This window comes from Bos javanicus, chromosome 10 (genome assembly GCF_032452875.1).
Source record: "Bos javanicus breed banteng chromosome 10, ARS-OSU_banteng_1.0, whole genome shotgun sequence".
NCBI classification, from domain to species: Eukaryota; Metazoa; Chordata; class Mammalia; order Artiodactyla; family Bovidae; genus Bos; species Bos javanicus.
In genome coordinates, this window is record NC_083877.1 from 102,463,561 (window position 1) to 102,481,188 (window position 17,628).

General features: G+C 36.8%; 1 protein-coding gene across 5 annotated transcripts in view; it reads left to right on the forward strand.

Annotated features, from left to right (window-relative positions):
• CTDSPL2 (CTD small phosphatase like 2) overlaps nt 1-16,333 on the forward strand; it is a 76,116-nt gene extending 59,783 nt beyond the window's left edge. For 4 of the 5 annotated variants that reach the window (XM_061429713.1, XM_061429716.1, XM_061429715.1 and 1 more), the window contains exons 9-13: nt 5,541-5,603; nt 5,706-5,785; nt 8,994-9,120; nt 10,784-10,879; nt 11,475-16,333. In XM_061429713.1, the coding sequence (XP_061285697.1) occupies nt 5,541-5,603; nt 5,706-5,785; nt 8,994-9,120; nt 10,784-10,879; nt 11,475-11,540 (432 nt within the window). In that variant the 3' untranslated portion in view covers nt 11,541-16,333. The remainder of the gene's footprint in view (nt 1-5,540; nt 5,604-5,705; nt 5,786-8,993; nt 9,121-10,783; nt 10,880-11,474) is intronic. The other variant, XR_009738887.1, reaches the window with a different exon arrangement.
• The last annotated feature ends 1,295 nt before the right edge of the window (nt 16,334-17,628 follow it).

A 17,628-nucleotide genomic window follows, 5' to 3' on the forward strand; every position in this document is an offset into this window, starting at 1 on the left:
ACACAGAAAATTCTTGTTCAGTAGCTGAAAATATTTTGCAGCTTTAGGAGAGGTGACAGTTGACTATTAAACATATTAAATTGGAGACTTAAGAATTTAGAATTTGGTTTTGAAGGCTATGTGAGCTTTTGGGTTTTTTTTTTTTTTTTGCTTTTAAAGTCAGTAAACTTGATTTTAAGAAACACATTAAACCTTATATATATATATACATACACACATATGTGTACATACATACTCAAATTGAAAAATTGTGTGTGTGTGTGTGTGTGTGTGTGTAAATGGCCATGACTTGAAAAGTATGCTTCATTGCTAATTTTTAATATACCTTCTGTATGAATACATGAAACATTTTATCCCGTTTGGACTCCATAAGAAAATATCTTTTCAAATTTATTTCTATTTAATACAGTGTAAGATTTTACAGAAGGTTTTAGTTTGAGAGTTTCATTTGTGTTGGTTATGATGTTTCAGTATTTACCTATTCATTCTCAGATTGATCCACCTGCAGATACTATCCCCAGCAGCAGTCTGCCTTTTATTGAAACTGTGTGAAGCAAAAGATGACTTTTAAATCACCTATGGATTATGAAGTTGAGGCCTCCTGCACAGGGTGTATCTGAGCAACCCTCTTTCTATGGGAAAGATTTGGGTTTTGTCTCTATGATCTGGTATTGATGCAAAGACAATGTTAACCAAGTTAAATAATTAGTAATCCGTTGACTTACTTTACTTCTTCTACAAGTGAAGATAGAGCTTTCTCTTTGAGTGTGGTTGCCCGGTCCTACCCCCATAAAATCCTGCTCTTTCCAGGTGTTCTCCTTATGGCTGATAACTTAAATAATCACATGGATAGTAATAATTCCTGTTGAGGGTCTTGATGTGCTGGTAGTGTTCTAGGTGCTTTATATGTATTAACTTATTTACTACAGTAACCTTATGTAGGTACTGTTATTATACCGATTTTATAGATGAAGAAACTGAGGTGTACAGAAGGTTTTAAAAAATTGGCAGAGCCTCTTATATCCCCGTGGTATATATTGGTGTATGTGTGCTGAACTCTACCTTCTTCAGTGTTCTTGGTTTTCTGTTGTTTAAATAAGTAGCATCCACCAATCATCTTTTTATTTAAAGGTGCCATACTCTTAAGTGGGTGAATACCATCGAATTTGATCTTTTCTTTTCCTTCCTGCAACAGTGTAGCAATAAGTTCAAAGGATTTCATGGAAAAAATATTAAAAGATACTTTTTTTCAAAATATATTAGGGTCATATTATCTGTGCTTAAAACTAGAAGTATTTTTCCTAAAAAGATCTACATGTAAGAATTTTTTTTCCAGTTTTGCCTGCAAATTGAGATTGTTGGGTGTCCCCTTGCTTTTGGTCATGCTCATAAAGTCACCTAGATAACTAAGATAATAGTTTAGTTACAGAAATCAGTATATATAACTGACATTGCACACTTAGACATAAATTTGAGTTTAGATAGACTTTCACAAAATATAGTCAATTTGTGACTGGATAGCTATTTTAATGACTTTTTATTAAATCTGTTTCTGTTAACCATTTATAACCTATTAGCATCATCTTCAGAGAAGGCAGTGGCACCCCACTCCAGTACTCTTGCCTGGAAAATCCCATGGACGGAGGAGCCTGGTGGGCTGCAGTCCATGGGGTCATGACTGAGCAACTTCACTTTCACTTTTCACTTTCCTGCATTGGAGAAGGAAATGGCAACCCTCTCCAGTATTCTTGCCTGGAGAATCCCAGGGACGGGGGAGCCTGGTGGGCTACAGTCCATGGGTCACAAGGGTCAGGGGGGACCCCAGGGACGGGGGAGCCTGGTGGGCTGCCGTCTATGGGGTCGCACAGTCAGACACGACTGAAGCGACATAGCAGCAACAGCAGCAGCAGCATCTTGTATGCACAGTTACAGAACATTCTCTTGTCTTAGTACTAAAGAAAGTATAGGCTGACTGTCAGATATCATCTAAGTTTTGGTAAAATCAGTTCACAATATATCACACAAGATTAGTTATCATTATTTTTACAGATATTATTCTAGTAGATTTTGTTGTAAAAGTTTACAGCGTGAACATATAATGAAATAAGTGAGGGGAATTAAGAGGTACAAACTTCCAGTTCCAAAATAAATTGAGTCATGAGTAAGAAATGTACAAAAGTTCTGTATAATAAACATTTCATGGCATGAACATCTCTGGGTAGTAGGCAGTCTTATTTCAGACATGTCTTTGTGTGTGCTGTTCTTATATCATAATTGTTCATTATTATAGCATTATGCATTAAGACTTTGACTTTTTCAAAATATATTTGGTTTAGTGATTAAAACTATTTGTTCTGTACCTAGAATAATTGCTGTATAGTTAAAGGAGCATATATACACCAGCCTGAAATGAAACTTACGGCCTAGTCTTAACATTTGGGTGACTAAATGACTTTGAAGAGTTGCAAGTGTAAAGGAGGATGATTTCTGAAATACTAAGTAGTGGAAGAATGTAGAGAATAGGAAGTAAGTAACTCGGGACGGGAATCTTTGTTAGGAGACGGTTAGGAGAAGAAAAGGGCATCTGTGGAATCGATTCTGAAGCCTTCAGAGGCGTGTCCGTGTATCTGTATGGTTGTGTCTCTGACCTAACACAGTAGAGGGTGTAGTCTGTTGATTGTGCATCCCGTACAGCTCTTCTGCTCTCCTGCTGGACAGTGCTTAGTGCTTCTTGACTTCTGTATATTTCTGCTTCAGTATATCCATCCGAATGACTTAGGTCCTGCTGGCCTTGTGACTCTGTTTCTATTTTTCTCCCTGAGATGTTTGCCTTTTCACAAGTGACAGAGCCTCGCGTGGTCCCATCCCATTCCTGCTCGCTGCTGCTGTGTTCCTTTCAGCACCTTTTCCCTAACTGTCTGTTTCTGCTTATGTCTTTTAATCCGGAAACACCTTCCTGTGTTTCAAATAGTGAGTCTGCTCTGAGAGTAGGAACATCTACAGTGAACAGTTTCTATTCTCGTGCTAAGAAAACACTCTTGTGCTCTGTTCCCCCATCTCAGCGCTGCCTTCATCCCCAGTAAACAGGCACATTTTGAAAGTAATGTCAGATTCTAAGATGTGTGTTACATTTCTCAGCATAGTCAGCGTCGTAGAATCATAGTGAAGCCACAGTTTTGCCTAATCCCCAAGTGCAAGCAGTGGGACACGTCCCCTTTGAACCGTGGCCACTGACTGTGCTTAGATAATGCTGTTTAAATGGAAGTGTTCCTCTACAGTGGACGTATTTTAGGTTTCAGAGGAGACAAACCCCAAATTGTAGAGGCCCTGCTCATTTTAATCTATAGTATGAGCAAGTGATAGGGATACTGAAAGCAAATGGAGGCATTTACACACATGCAGGAATGAGGCACTTTGGTTGTTAGATGCATCCAACTGCTTCTTAGCAGCAAACAGAGGTCTCTGATGGCTCATGGTTTATCATCTTCCATGAGATAAGGTTGACTGAAAAAAAGTATCAACTGAATTGATAGTTTTTCCCTTAACCATTACAAATATATTTTGAAGTGTTCCATAATGAATAAAAATTGATTTTGTCAGTTAAGGTAGTAATATATCTGAATCTGTCAGTTACTTGGATTATCAAATAAAGTGTGTTGAAAACTACCCAACTATACCAAATATTTTAGGATGCAAATGTTAAAATTTATTAGAAGTGCAAATCTAGTTAAAATTTTTGTATCTCATCCTAAAGGATAGGGATTGGATACTAATGATTTTTTTATTTGCTAGTAGTGGGAGTGTGTGACTGCCTTCATTTTTGATTAGTCAAAGCTACTGAGATCAGCTGCCTTGTAACAGGATTAGAAATGAGTAAATCTTGATTATGCTGGGCTCCCCTGGTAACTCAGACTGCAGAAGAATATAAAGAATATAAGAATCTGCCTGCAGTGCAGTAGACATGAGTTCAGTCTCTGGGTCAGGAAGATCCCCTGGAGAAGGGAATGGCAACCCACTCCAGTATTCTTGCCTGGAGAATCCCACGGACAGAGGAGGCTGGTGGGCTACAGTCCATGGGTCACAAGGGTCAGACACGACTGAGTGACTGACACACACTTTGACTTACTATTCTAGCCTGTAAGTGGGAATAGGGTGATATTATTAACATTAATAGTTGTTTGGGATTTGTCTTCCACAGTGATCAGTTCTTAAGGAGATTCAATGGTTGGCCTTCGAGTCTGTAGTTGTGTAGTTGTCCTGTAGTGTGTGGTCTTGCCTTTCCTTCTCAGTTTTGTTTATATTGCTTAAGGCAGTTTTATTTGCCTAAGTCTGTTTATTATTAAATTTATTTGACAGATTTTTTATCACATATTTACTATATATTTGGCTTTCTCTTACACTGTTTGGGCTTTAGAAATTACAAAGACTGTTAGTACATAGTCCCTTCCCTCTAAAGTCCTTTGCCTGATTTCCCTGTTCTGCTCTGAAACATTCCCAGAACTAGATTTTTATCATAAGGTCATTTTTGTTGAGATGTGTACTGATGACACAGTTAAATGCAGTGAAGCCTAAGTTTTGACCGTGTTGCCACCACAGCCACTGCGCCCAGGAAATCTGGCGCGAGGGTGTGTTTGTCTTTCGTGCTTTTTTTACTTTAACAATCACCTTTGAGTGAAGTACAAACTTTTCTTTGTAAAAACTTTTTGTCACAAAATAAATATAATTTAAAGGAGTTAAAGTCTTTTGTAAATCAGTTTTTAGTGCTTGTTCATGACATATTTCTGTGCTTCTTGAGTATATTACAAGAGCTGCGTTAAATATAGGCAGAAAGACAGACAGAAGTAAGACAATAATATATTTAGAGTCAGTTCTTTGGTTACTGTAGTCTGTCCTGATATTGTCAGTTGGTTTTGATAACTGGTGTGTTTGATTATTATATTTTCAATCTCAAGTAGCCCAGTAGTGCTAATTTAGATACCACATCTGAATCAGTAAGTGTAGAACAAGCTTGATTTCTGAAACATTCTTGTTAGTTAAACCCACCAATCCAGACATCTCCTTCTTAAACATTATTTACCATAATAGAAATTGAAAATAAAGGTATTCTTAAGCAAGTGAGAAGAAATTCTGAGTGATCATTGAGGAAGGTCATTGAGACAGGTCAGCTAGAGGTGGACACACAGCCTGCCTCATAATTGGATGGATGCTCCCTGGCTGGAAGATGGAGCTGATTGGTGGATCAGAGTCTCAGAGGGCAAACTGCCATTCTTAGTTTAACTGTTCATTAAAATTACATTCCATGAAGGTCTATTATATGCTGCTATTTGAGTATGAAAAAGTGAAATGATCACCAGCAATTACTATTATCCTACCAAAAGATTGTTTTGGTATGCGAAATATATTTGGTCAAGTGGTACTTAGTAAATTTTTTTATTCATATGAACTTTTAAATTGTATTCAAAGTTAGAGCATACCTTATAAATAAGTTTTTTCTGTTTCATATTTTTATTTTCTGAAGCCCATCTTTGTGTTTTTTTCAGGTTTACGTGAGATTAAGACCATTCTTCAGGGAGTTCCTGGAACGAATGTCTCAGATGTATGAGGTAAACATACTTAAGTTAATTATTTAAGTATTTTTATTTTATTCAATACAGTACCCATTTAGATCATGTATAATGATTACTTCTTTTCCCCTGAATTTGTAGATCATTCTTTTTACTGCTTCTAAGAAGGTGTATGCAGACAAGTTACTGAACATACTAGACCCTAAAAAGCAACTGGTCAGGTAAATTTAATTAAGAAATAGTGGAAATGTCTGTCACACTGAACTATGAAATTACTATGATTCTATTTAATTTTGATGGCCATTTTTAGTTGGCTGCATTTATAGAGATTTGTTGTGTTAAATGGTGAAAATAAGTGATTTTTTTTCTTTTAAGCCCCCAAACTCTTTAAGAGTTCCTAATTAAACTCCAGACAGACGTTCTTTAATGGATACAAAGATCAAAGGTGTTTATTCACTTGTACATATGTATCCTCACTTTGGGATTGGGGGGAAACTGAGGGTATGTGGAATTTTTCACTGTGCATGATGTTTTCACTTAATGCCTCTGAGATAATGCATGTTATGTCATCTTTTTAATGACATAGAAATGAAAGTTAATTTTAACAAAAAAGATCAAATTAAACTCTTGTTTTTTTTTCAAGAGCAAATTTATCTTCCATGGAAAGAAAATGTTACTTGAGTCTAATTGGAAATTGCAGTTGGTTTAGTCACTCAGGTGATTCTGATCTGGACTCAGTTCCTTGTGTGTGTGTCCTAAGCCAGCAGATGCAGTGTATTACTGGTTAGGTGGGCGTGTTTTCAGTAATTTAACACAATTTGAAAATTAGTTTCATTACTTCTGTCAACTGAAGTGAGATACCAAGACTCCTCAGTCTTGCTGCATCCTCTGAAGTATAGGAGTTAATCTTTGAGTTTTGATCAAGAGCTGAATGAGAGATGCAGGAAAAGCCTCCTGAAAGCTTTGGTATCTGGGTGTTCATTTTCTTGAATATTTCCTCACATATTGTCTTAGAGTGGAAAATCCTAAACTTAATTTCTACTGTCAGTAGTACCTTTATTATTGAGTGGTTTCAGCTATAGTGAAAGGCTTTTCCTAATGCCCACATTTAGGAGACTTTTCCCTCTTTTTTTTAAAAAAAATTTAAAGTATCAAAATTTGTCGTTTAGTCAGTTTCCATTTTATCTTCCATATAAACAAGCTTCAGACACACAAAAGAAAATGGTATTTTATTTTCATAAAAGTATATTATAATTTATGCTCATTTTACCTGATAATAAAAGCGTACAAGTGATTTTGCTCTGATGACCTCACTCCTGAAGATTTCCATTTAGCACCTCCAGTGCTCCAGGAACAGTGAGCAGCATAGCCCTTCTCTTGTGAAGCTTTCATTTTACTAGGGGACAAATCACAGTCATGCAGTTGTGATGTTACAAGTTAAAAGCCTTCTTTTAAACTAGTTTTATAGAACCTACGCCTTTGGGAGTTTAAATTCGTTTCATCGAGTTGTATTTTGAAAAACTTAAAACAGGAAAAGCTTCTTGAACTGTGTATTGAACGCACTAAGAGTGCTATAGGGCGCCACCTGCGTTGGTGACAAAGTCGATTCAGAAAGTCCCAGGAGTCTGAATGCTAATTCGATGACGAGCAAAAGTAATTTCTTTTTAAAATTGCAAATACTAGCTACTAACCCTCAGATTGGAGAAGGCAATGGCACCCCACTCCAGTACCCTTGCCTGGAAAATCCCATGGACGGAGGAGCCTGGTGGGCTGCAGTCCGTGGGGTCGCTAAGAGTTGGACACGACTGGGCGACTTCACTTTCACTTTTCACTTTCATGCATTGGAGAAGGAAATGGCAACCCACTCCAGTGTTCTTGCCTGGGGAATCCCAGGGACGGGGAGCCTGGTGGGCTGCCGTCTGTGAGGTCGCCCAGAGTCGGACACGACTGAGGCAACTTAGCAGCAGCAACCCTCAGATTCCTGCTAACTGGGAGGAGTTTATAATTAAAATAATCATTAGTCTCCATATATATACTCAGCTAGCTGTCCCCTGTGTCTGGTGAATTGCTGCTATTGGAGAAGTTATCAGTGTGACTTGGAGGTACCCACTGTACCTGCCTCCAATTTCCTTTTATCTGGATGTTTATACAGATAAAATGTAGGATCTTATTTAGGTCCAACCAGGACTTAAATTCTTTTGTCTAGCCTTATATTTTCAAAGTAGGACTGTCTTTAAACCTTTCAGACGTAGATAATCATTAGAAAAAACTGTTTATAGTATTATGTTTTGTCTGGTTTTAAGATTCTTCCTCTTTTCCATTACCATTGGCACCGATTAAAATACCAGTTACTGGTTGTTCTTAGACCTATGACAGATTTTGTTGGTAGAAAATGCTGCTTTCTTAAAATCTGAGAATTAAAAATATTATGAATGCATAAGTCCTAGCTCCTTAAAAATTGTATAGTGGGATTAAGACACAAGGAAGCCAAACTACCAAATTATTAATGTATGCAAGTAGTGTGTTTCAGGATAATCTGTACCAGTTATTAGTAATATTCAGAAACTAATATATTTTGAGTGCTAGAGATTATATAAATATTACAAGTATATAAATATTACAAAACTTAATAGCTTTCGTTTTAAAATGATATAACTTTTTCAGTTTTCACTGGTGAAAGATCAATTTTGTTACACTTAAATCTGAATTCATCCTTTCATTCAATCCTTGTTTTTCCAAATCACGCACACAGTTAAAGCACGGGTGTTTGGGAAAAGTTGAAATGATGGAATGTTTTGGCCTCTGCACCTTTCCTCAAAATCTATAAGAGAAACTGAAAACTTTTTTTTTAATGCCAACACAGAAGCATCCCTTCTCATGTTTTCTATTCTGGCATGTGCAGGGCTAGGGAGGCGGTGTGGTCTTCTGGTTAGAGCAAAGGACTGGGAGCCGGGAGGACCCTGGGTCCCATTGCGGGGCTAACCGCTGACTTACTGTGTGACCTTGGGCAAGTCACTTGACCTCCTTGTGCCTCAGTCAACCATCTGGAAAATTGGTTAAAAAGCAGGACCTCGATGACAACCAGATGCTGCATCTGAACTGAGCTCTCCTGGGTAAATAAATTACAAAAACAATTTACAGAGTTTTTCATCCCTCTTTATCATTTAATATAAAATTTTGGGATAAACCAAAGTTCTTTAAGACATGGTAATACTTGGTTGTAAGGTTTCAATAATTGCCAAGAGTTTTTTATAAGACCGTAGCCCGAAGCCTAGGCCCACAACTTGTAATTGAATTTCCTTTGTGAGAGAAAATGACAAGGCTTAATTGTAAAGCCTGTGGTGTGTGCATTGTATATGTTTCAGTATGTGTTGTGCTTTTTACAGATACTTTATCTTTTAGTTAACTTGTTTTTACTTTTATGTTTAGGCACCGGCTTTTCCGTGAACATTGTGTTTGTGTACAAGGAAACTATATAAAGGACTTAAATATCCTTGGAAGAGATCTTTCAAAAACTATAATAATTGACAACTCACCGCAAGCCTTTGCATATCAGGTAGGAAGAAGGCTGCTAAACAAACTCAGACGAACGCTGCCAGACAGTGTGATGGGGCAGCAGAGTTTTCACTGGCGGGATTTCCCTGTTTAGTGTCATCTTAGAATTAGAAGTGCCAAATTAGTATATTCCTTGTGGAAATTTTTCTTTTAAATGAAGTACAACATACATGTAGATTTGAAATAGTAAAACCCTAAGAAGGGGCTGTAAGATACATACCATTTGATAGCATCCTTCTTGTTGTTGTTTAGTTGCTAAATCGTGTCTCTTTTGCAACCCTATGGACTGTAGCCCACCAGGCTCCTCTGTCCATGGGATTTTCTAGGCAGGAATAATGGAGCGGGTTGCCATTTCCTCCTCCAGGGGATGTTCCCAGCCCAGGGTTTGAACCCATGTCTCCTGCGTTGCAGGCAGACTCTTCACCACTGGGCCACTGGGGAAGCCCCAGTAGCATTCTTAGCCGTTGTTAAATCAGTAATTTTAATTGTAAATAATTTGAGAATTACACCGTGTTCTTCTGGTCTGTGTAATTTGACCTTTTGAAATCTTAGACTATTTTGTCAATATATTTGTACCCTTTGTCAGTGTTTCTTAGACATATAAATTCAACTCTAGTTGAGTCTGTGGCATCCAGTGTTGAGGATTTGGCACTTTCACTGCTGAGGGCCTGGGTTCCACCCCTGGTCAGGGAGCTAGGCTCTCATAGGCCATGCAGCGCGGCATAAACAGATAGATACATACGTAGAGAGAGAGAGACGGGCCATCTTTGCCAGATGGATTTTACATTGAGTATTATGTTCATGAGATACGACTGAGATTTTCGTCAGAATAAATCAGTGCAGAATTGGGATGTGGAAAGGGGGTTGGGTATAGATGAAACAAGACTTGCCCTCAACTTCTGTGTTTCAAAGTGTCCATAATAAAACATAAAAGAGAATAAATACAAGGGGGGAAGATGGCCTATGGTATTGAAATACGTTCAGTTTAGGTCACTACTTTTCATTTCCTTGCATTTTAAATGTTTTTAAGAATTGGTTTGTAAATAAAATAATTTCAGTTACCCTCCATCTTAAACACAGTGTTCTGTGTAAATATTAAAAGATATGATATCCTAGAGAATATTTACTATAAAACAAATACGGTTTGTAGTTTTGTTTTTAGATTTCAACGGAATACCATTGAGTCGGTTTGTTGTGTCCCTGCTGCGTTGCAGGTTATCTTGTGTGGGAGTAAAACAGTGATCAGGACACAGTCGCGCATATGCCTCTCTCTGTTTAAAATGGCAGTATTCCAAAAGTAAATAAATTAAATGGCAGTATTTCTTTATTCAAAATGCCTAGCATCGACTACTATTTCTCTAATGAGTAATGTTTTTAGTTATGTTAACGCAAAACTTATTTTAATGAATATTTCTTGTTAAATTTTATATACACTAAGAATTACTCTGAAAAACCAGTTAGGTTTCAGTTTATTCCTTCACATCTGTGTCTGGCACTATTAAGATGCCAAAGACTGTGACAGGCATAAACTCTGATGGCATTCCTTTTTTAAAGGAACTTAATGGATTAATATTTACTAAAATCTGTTATTTCTTTTTATAGCTTTTCCAACTTAGGCAAACTGTAAATGAAAAGAAGAGTTAATTCCTTATTTATCATTTTAGCTATCTAATGGAATCCCTATAGAAAGCTGGTTTATGGATAAAAATGACAATGAACTGCTAAAATTGATCCCATTTCTGGAGAAGCTAGTAGAACTGGTAAGTATATCTTTTCATTTATCTTTTTGTTAGGTTTTTTTGTTGCTTTAACTCTATTGAAATACTGATGTTTTAAGTAAACATGGTGAGAGATTAGGGCAGAAGTTGAAAAAGATTATACCTTATAAATTATGTTTATCAGTATTTAAAATTGTACGCATCGTTTAATCTCACCGACCTTCCTGCGGCAAGTCACTAGCTGGCTGTGTTCAATCCGTTTTGAGTTCAGGTCTAGAGCTGATGCTTATGGTACCGAAATTTTATTCTGGGAATTTTTTCTGCTATATCCATGGATTAAATTTAAAACTACTGTGTAAAGTAGACTTCAGTGGCTAAATGCTTTGTCTGTCTTTTGGTTTGATCTTTTCCTGCATCACTGTTCTTTCAAAATTGATGCGTTAATGACGAGCTTTTCTTTTGCATCTAAATTTAAGTTTACTTCTATGTAGTGTCTTTGCATTTGGCAAAAATAATAATAATGATGTAAATTATGAAATAAATAGCCATAGTTTCCCTGCAAAGTCAGAATGTTCATAATGCTCTGAGCATCGTGTCTTTTAAGTTTCGTGGCTTTTAAAATGTCTGTCTCCAACAGAATGAAGACGTTCGACCGCACATCAGAGACCGGTTTCGCTTGCATGACTTGCTGCCCCCCGATTAAGTACAAAGACTTGTCAGATCACTGAAGGGGGAGAGGATGCAGGACCCTTTTGGACTAAGACAAAAACATTGCCATTACTGTTGAAATTTTGCATTTTTGTACCCCGTCTTGCTTTTCTTATCTTGGTGCCCAATAATAATCAAGGGTTACAGAAAGAGACTTTCTCTCAGATTGAATACACACAGTAGGTAGGCGAAAACAGAAGCGTCTTTAGAACTAGTGCAACTCCAGTGAAATTTTTTTATGTACAGGACATCTGCAGTTTATAAAGAATTCTGTTTCTGCCACCAGCAGTTTGACCTGTAGTCACACAGGATTTTATGATAATAACAGAGATGAAAATGGACTTTTATTTTCTCTCTGTTTGGTGCTCTAAGTGGGTTTGTAGCCACTTTTCTGTTACTTTAAAATTCTCATTTCAACAGGAATGGCCAGTAAAAGTTGTTTTATTTTTCCTGTTAAGGTTTATAACCTTTTTACATTTTTGACCTGTATTATTAATAGATTAGAATTTCATTATGCATTCCTTTTAGTTGAGGCGCTTCATAGTTTTCTGGAAATAGTAAATTTTTAGTTTTTTATTATACATTTGAATGGCCGTTTTCCTGCTTTGTCTGCCTGCATATTGTATATTTGTTTAAAAATACCCTCTACTTTTAGTCCATGTAAGTTTCATTTAGAGAGAACATGCATTTATATTTTGTTTCTGTAATATTCTACTGTAGGTGAAATCTTTTCAAAATTCAAGAGACTGGGTAGATAAGAATATATGAATGACTTAATATTCAAAAGATGTAGACCATTGTGATGGCATGTGTTCCGAGTGGTACTATCTCGCAGTGGCACACAGACGTGATGGATAAAGGTATACCTCAGACCTCACTGTGCTCACCAGTCTTTGAGGAGGATGGATTGGGCCACCTGTCGGGCTTGATTTGGTTACTGATGCCTTTGGTTTTCTCCAGGAATGAAGTGTTCAGCACAGTGATTCAGTATTTTTAGTTACTTTGCATGGGCTGGTAGTACCTCTGTTATGCTCTCGGTCACAATCAGTTTAAGCTCCGTGTAACAGTCTTGGTACCTCGCAGCAGCTGTGCATAACCCTGTGTGCAGTAGACTCCCGGGCCACCAGTGCAGTCAGTACGCTCTCATAGTGGTTTTCTATGCTATATGGAAATAGTCTTCAAGCCTTGGTTCTCTGATGCAGCTACCACAAGAGGTTGATATTTTTATAGTGGCGTGTAATCTCTTTTTCGGGAGGCTTTTTATGGAGGTAGAATTTGTAAAAGTTAGTATGCTTTGCCTCTCAACTGCATTAACATGCCACAGGCTCAGACTGTTTTTGTGTAAAGGATGTCAAAGAACGGCACTTTTTCTAAAGAGAAGTTTGATATTTTGTATGCTTGTTAAGAAAGTACAGTATTGGAAATTAAAGGTGGACAACTGATAATTGAGGAGTATGTCACTTAATTTTTTATGTATATTACCTGTTTACTTGTACAACTTATTGTACAAATTACATGCAGCTTCATTTTCAAATGAATCCTTAAAATAAGGAAATCTTTTTAGGAAAACATTTAATTTTTGTATTTTTGATTTTAAAGGCATGAGTTATGTCAATTTTCAGTGTATTAATGAAGATTTTAACTTTTCATCAGGTTGAGTGTTTTCTTACTATATTATCTGTTGTGTATGTAGTTAGCATATTGTGTCACTGAACTGTTTAAAAATCTAGCATGTAGAGCAAGCCTGTTTTGTGGAAAATCCTTATTCATTAAAAAAAATAATCATGGCAGATTTTCTGCAAAAAAAAAAAAATTTTTTGCAATTCAGAATATTGGGGGTTTTTTTGTTTGTTTTTAATTTAAAGAAAGGTATTTTGCTTGCAGGAAAAAACAATACAGATTCATTTTAATGAGAATCTTTGAAATGTATTTATCTTTAGGGCATCTGGGCATCTTTATGCTGTTTGTCTCCTGTCTTTCTTGAAATAAAATGTACATACGTTACCTTTACATATGCTCTTGCTCAAAATTGTGAACCTGGTTACATTTCTCCTTGCTCCCTTTTTATGTTCAAACAGCAAAACCTATATAAGATCTAAACTTTCAGCTTACATTATAATTGCTGAAAGCTTGACCAGTTAAGTACATATACTCTGTGGGCTTTCCCAGAACTAGAGGGGAAATGGAAGCACCTGTATAAAGCATTGTGCTGACAGGCACTTTAAAAACTACTTCAACCACCTTTTATTGGTAAAGCTGCTTTTGATCCCCTGCTGGAGAGTTCCTTTAAGTCAACTGACAAATGAATCAAGCCTAACAAGATTCTGTAAAGAAATAAGCTAAGGGAAAATTTCCTATGGCCTGAGAAAATTTCTTGATAGCAATTTAATATATTTTTTTCATTATTTGATTTGAGTAATTTTAAATTTGTTATTAATACAAAATTTAGAATAAGTTAGAGACTGTTATCCAGCTTCCTTCCTCTTTAACATGTTTTATTAGTCCTTCTTTCCTTTATCTGTTGGTAGATGTTATCTTAAACATTTCCGTTTAGTTAAATGGAGGTGTTTATGAATTGATGTGCCCAGCCCCTTCAGTTCACACAGGAAACATGAACTCTTAGAAACTGACCATAGTAAATGCAGGAGAGATGGGTACCTGATGATGACACAGAAAAAGTGACCTATATACACATTACAACTCTGAAGTACATACTATAATTGTGATATTTCCAGTGGTAAATGTCTGACTTTTAAAGACATTCTTTTAAATATTTGTATTATTGTTAGGATGTTTTAATCAGTTGTGTTTTTTAACGCCATGTAATATATGTAGCCCTGATCAGATTTATAGCACCGTATTTCTCCTTGGGTCTTAAAGTTGACAACAATTTAAAAGCATAAATTGTTTTATATTAGCTAGTATGTATATTTATTTACCCAATGGCTTTATCTTATTTCCCAGAATTTGGAGGGGGATTTGTTGAAAGCATTGTAACTTCTATAAATGGCTATTTTCTTGTAACTGTTAAGTGAAAATGGATGTGTATATTGTTTTTTTATATTTCTCTGGTTTTCCTGGTTTGTTTGTTTTGGGGGTTTTGGGGGGGATGGTTAAACATAGAATCATTTTTTTTAAAAAAGGTTATCTTTGGCCAATGACTTTTTCAATTAGATATTTCTTTCATTTAACCATCTAAAGAAGTTTGTTTTTCATTGTTTTGTTCAGTCAACTTCCCTGAAAAACAGAGACTTCATCTCATCAATGAAGAACGCATTTCATTATTCCTACAAATCTTTACAGCAAGCACAGACTTCTTCATAAGGACCAGATCTTTTGCACGTCTTCTGTCAGTCACACAAAGCTGAGATGTACAGGACACTGGCGCCTCCTTTACCTGCACTGACACGGTGGTGTTACGTACTGCATCGTTAGCTAGTTAGGGCTTTCTGACCCGGATTCTCTCTGTCTTCCTAGGTATTTATTTGTTGTCTCTTTTAATCTCTTGTGTATCTAAATTAACTTAGTGTTAATAGTCACCCACCGAATAACTATGCCAAGCAACTAGGAAAGAATGTTTATTTTATTTCCCCTTATAGGGGAAGAGTGGACTGGGAACAAAAGTGTATGGGCCAAAAGGCCTTAGGTTGTCATTCATTCACTTTCTTATTCCTCTCATGAAGCTGTTTTTGAGTATAATATTTTTTTCAGTGCTTATGTGCTTGATTATGTCATTATTTTTCATGTCTTCCCCTGAGTTAAAAGCCTACTAGGAACCTGTATAAAATAGAATTTGAAATTTCAGAATAAGAACCACAGAACTCGGTACGTTATATCTAAATGCTACGTAAATTATAATTGGAATCCACGTCTCAACTCACTAGGATACATTTTTATAAGATGTTTCTCTGTATCTTGAATTAAAATTACTTGACCAGAGGCAGAATTCGAGGGTTGTAATGCATTTTGAGGAATTTTTAAAAAGGAGAGTTGAGAGCAAGAGGGTTATACTCACTTTATGGTTTTGATATCAGTGTTTTAAAATACATCAGTGGCTCCCGAACCTGATTGCTCCTTTGTGTCACTCCGTGGAGCTTTCGAAATACAGCTTCCTGAGGCCTTCACCTCTGCAGAATTGTCTGAGTCTAGAGTGGGGCCTGAGAAGTCCGTGCTTTTTAAAAGCTCTCCAAATGATTCTAATAGATTTGGGCAATCACTGCTCACTGTGACAGTGGTTTGAGAGTAGGCAACAAAATAAAGTTTACCAGATATTTCTTTGTGGTGGAGTTTACCAGATTTCACGGAACTTATTCAGGATACTTGGAGGAATAAAGAAGATTGAGGCTACTGCTCATTATCATTGTCTTTCATACTTTTTAAGAGTTTGCGTTTCTAGCACTTGAAGTAGTTGATCATATACACAGCTGAAGGACATATCCCTGAATGAGACCATTATATATATTAACTGTAAAATATTTCACTATTTTTTTATTTTATAAATCTTTGTAGAAATGAGCAATGAAATATACTTTCATCTTTTGAAATGGGATTTTCAAGGCGGTGTCCTTTTGGCATTAAGGTCGGGGGGAGTTAGTATTCTCTCTGCCTTTTTCCACATGAATTGATATAAATCATGGACATTTAAAACACTCGATTTAATTTCTACATATTTACTATGCAGTATAGCCGTGAACAAGTAATGTAGATTTAGTTTTCTCATCTTCAAATGCCCTGATCACCCTACCTCACAGGGTTGTTGTGGGGATAAATAAAACTTTTATGGAAGCACTTTTCTTTGGTGATATTTTATCAGCCACTAGAAACTATAATCTCTAACAACTTACATTTGTATAGTGCTTTGTTTACACAGCTTTTTCACATTGCTTTCCCTTCGGGTGGGTGGCCTCTAAGGAACAGAGTGGGTTGGATACATGTATATATGTGGCTTGGTCCCTTTGCTGTTCACCTGAAACTCAACAACACTGCTAGTCAGCTGTACCCCAGTACAAAATAAAAAGTTTGTGGGGGTGGGGTCACATGAGCAGTAAACAGTCTGGAAAGAGCTGGAGCAGTGCTGATGGGGAGGCCAGCCATGAGTGTTACGGATACGTTTGATGGAAGTGACGCTGAGTGTGAAGGAAGAAACGGATGCTGAGGAAATTAAAGAACGATTATTAAATGGTTTGAGAAATCTGGTAAGTAATTGGGGTAGCAGGCTCATATAAATGACTTGCAAAGTTAGCATTCTTTTAGTGAACCAAATGAACTAGAGCTTTTTTTAGTAGCTCATATAATGAGCTTTAATATATTTGATGTATGACAACCCTTGAAGGTACCTTTGACTAGACTTGCCGATGCCGGTAAAGGTAATGTAAAAACACTGCCTTACTGTGCCAGGCTCTGGATGGCAGAAGAAAGCAAGCCTGACACTGCTCTCAAGCTGGAACAGTCCAGCAGTGGAGACTGACATTGTTGAGAATAGGGATGTGAAGGAAAAGACACTTGGAGAGCACCAACAGCACAATCTGAAGTCAGGCTTCAATTGGCTGAAGTATCTGTGCAACATTTATGGAATGTTAAGCCAAGCTTGGTTGGGGTCAGGGTAAGTTAAGCAAGGGAGTGTATCAGGGTTGTTTTAGAAAGACCACTGGTGATTGAATAGGGAATAGATTGAATGGGTGACCAGTTAGAAGAAGAAATACAGGTGCTGACCAAATTCTCCATGCAACCAATTTCCTTTCTCCTTGATAAATGGTTAATGTATTGGGTGCTAGCACCATAAATGGATAATCTGAGCCCAGAGATTGGTAAAGTTCTAGAAGGAGTATGCATTGTACAGGTTAATGATGAATAGAAAGGCACTCTGATTTTATATCACTGTATAAGAAGTACAGAAAAGGTGTAGGAGCTGAAAGGAGACATGCTGTCGTTGATTTCATGTTATGGGAAGGCTCTTTAGGGAAGGAGGGTAAAAATGGAGGAAGTCATTAGTTTCTACCTCGAATCAGTGATTTTGGTATTTTATAAATTTTTTTAAGACGGGGCACACAGCGTGTGTTGTCTTAGTTCCCTGACCAGGGGTT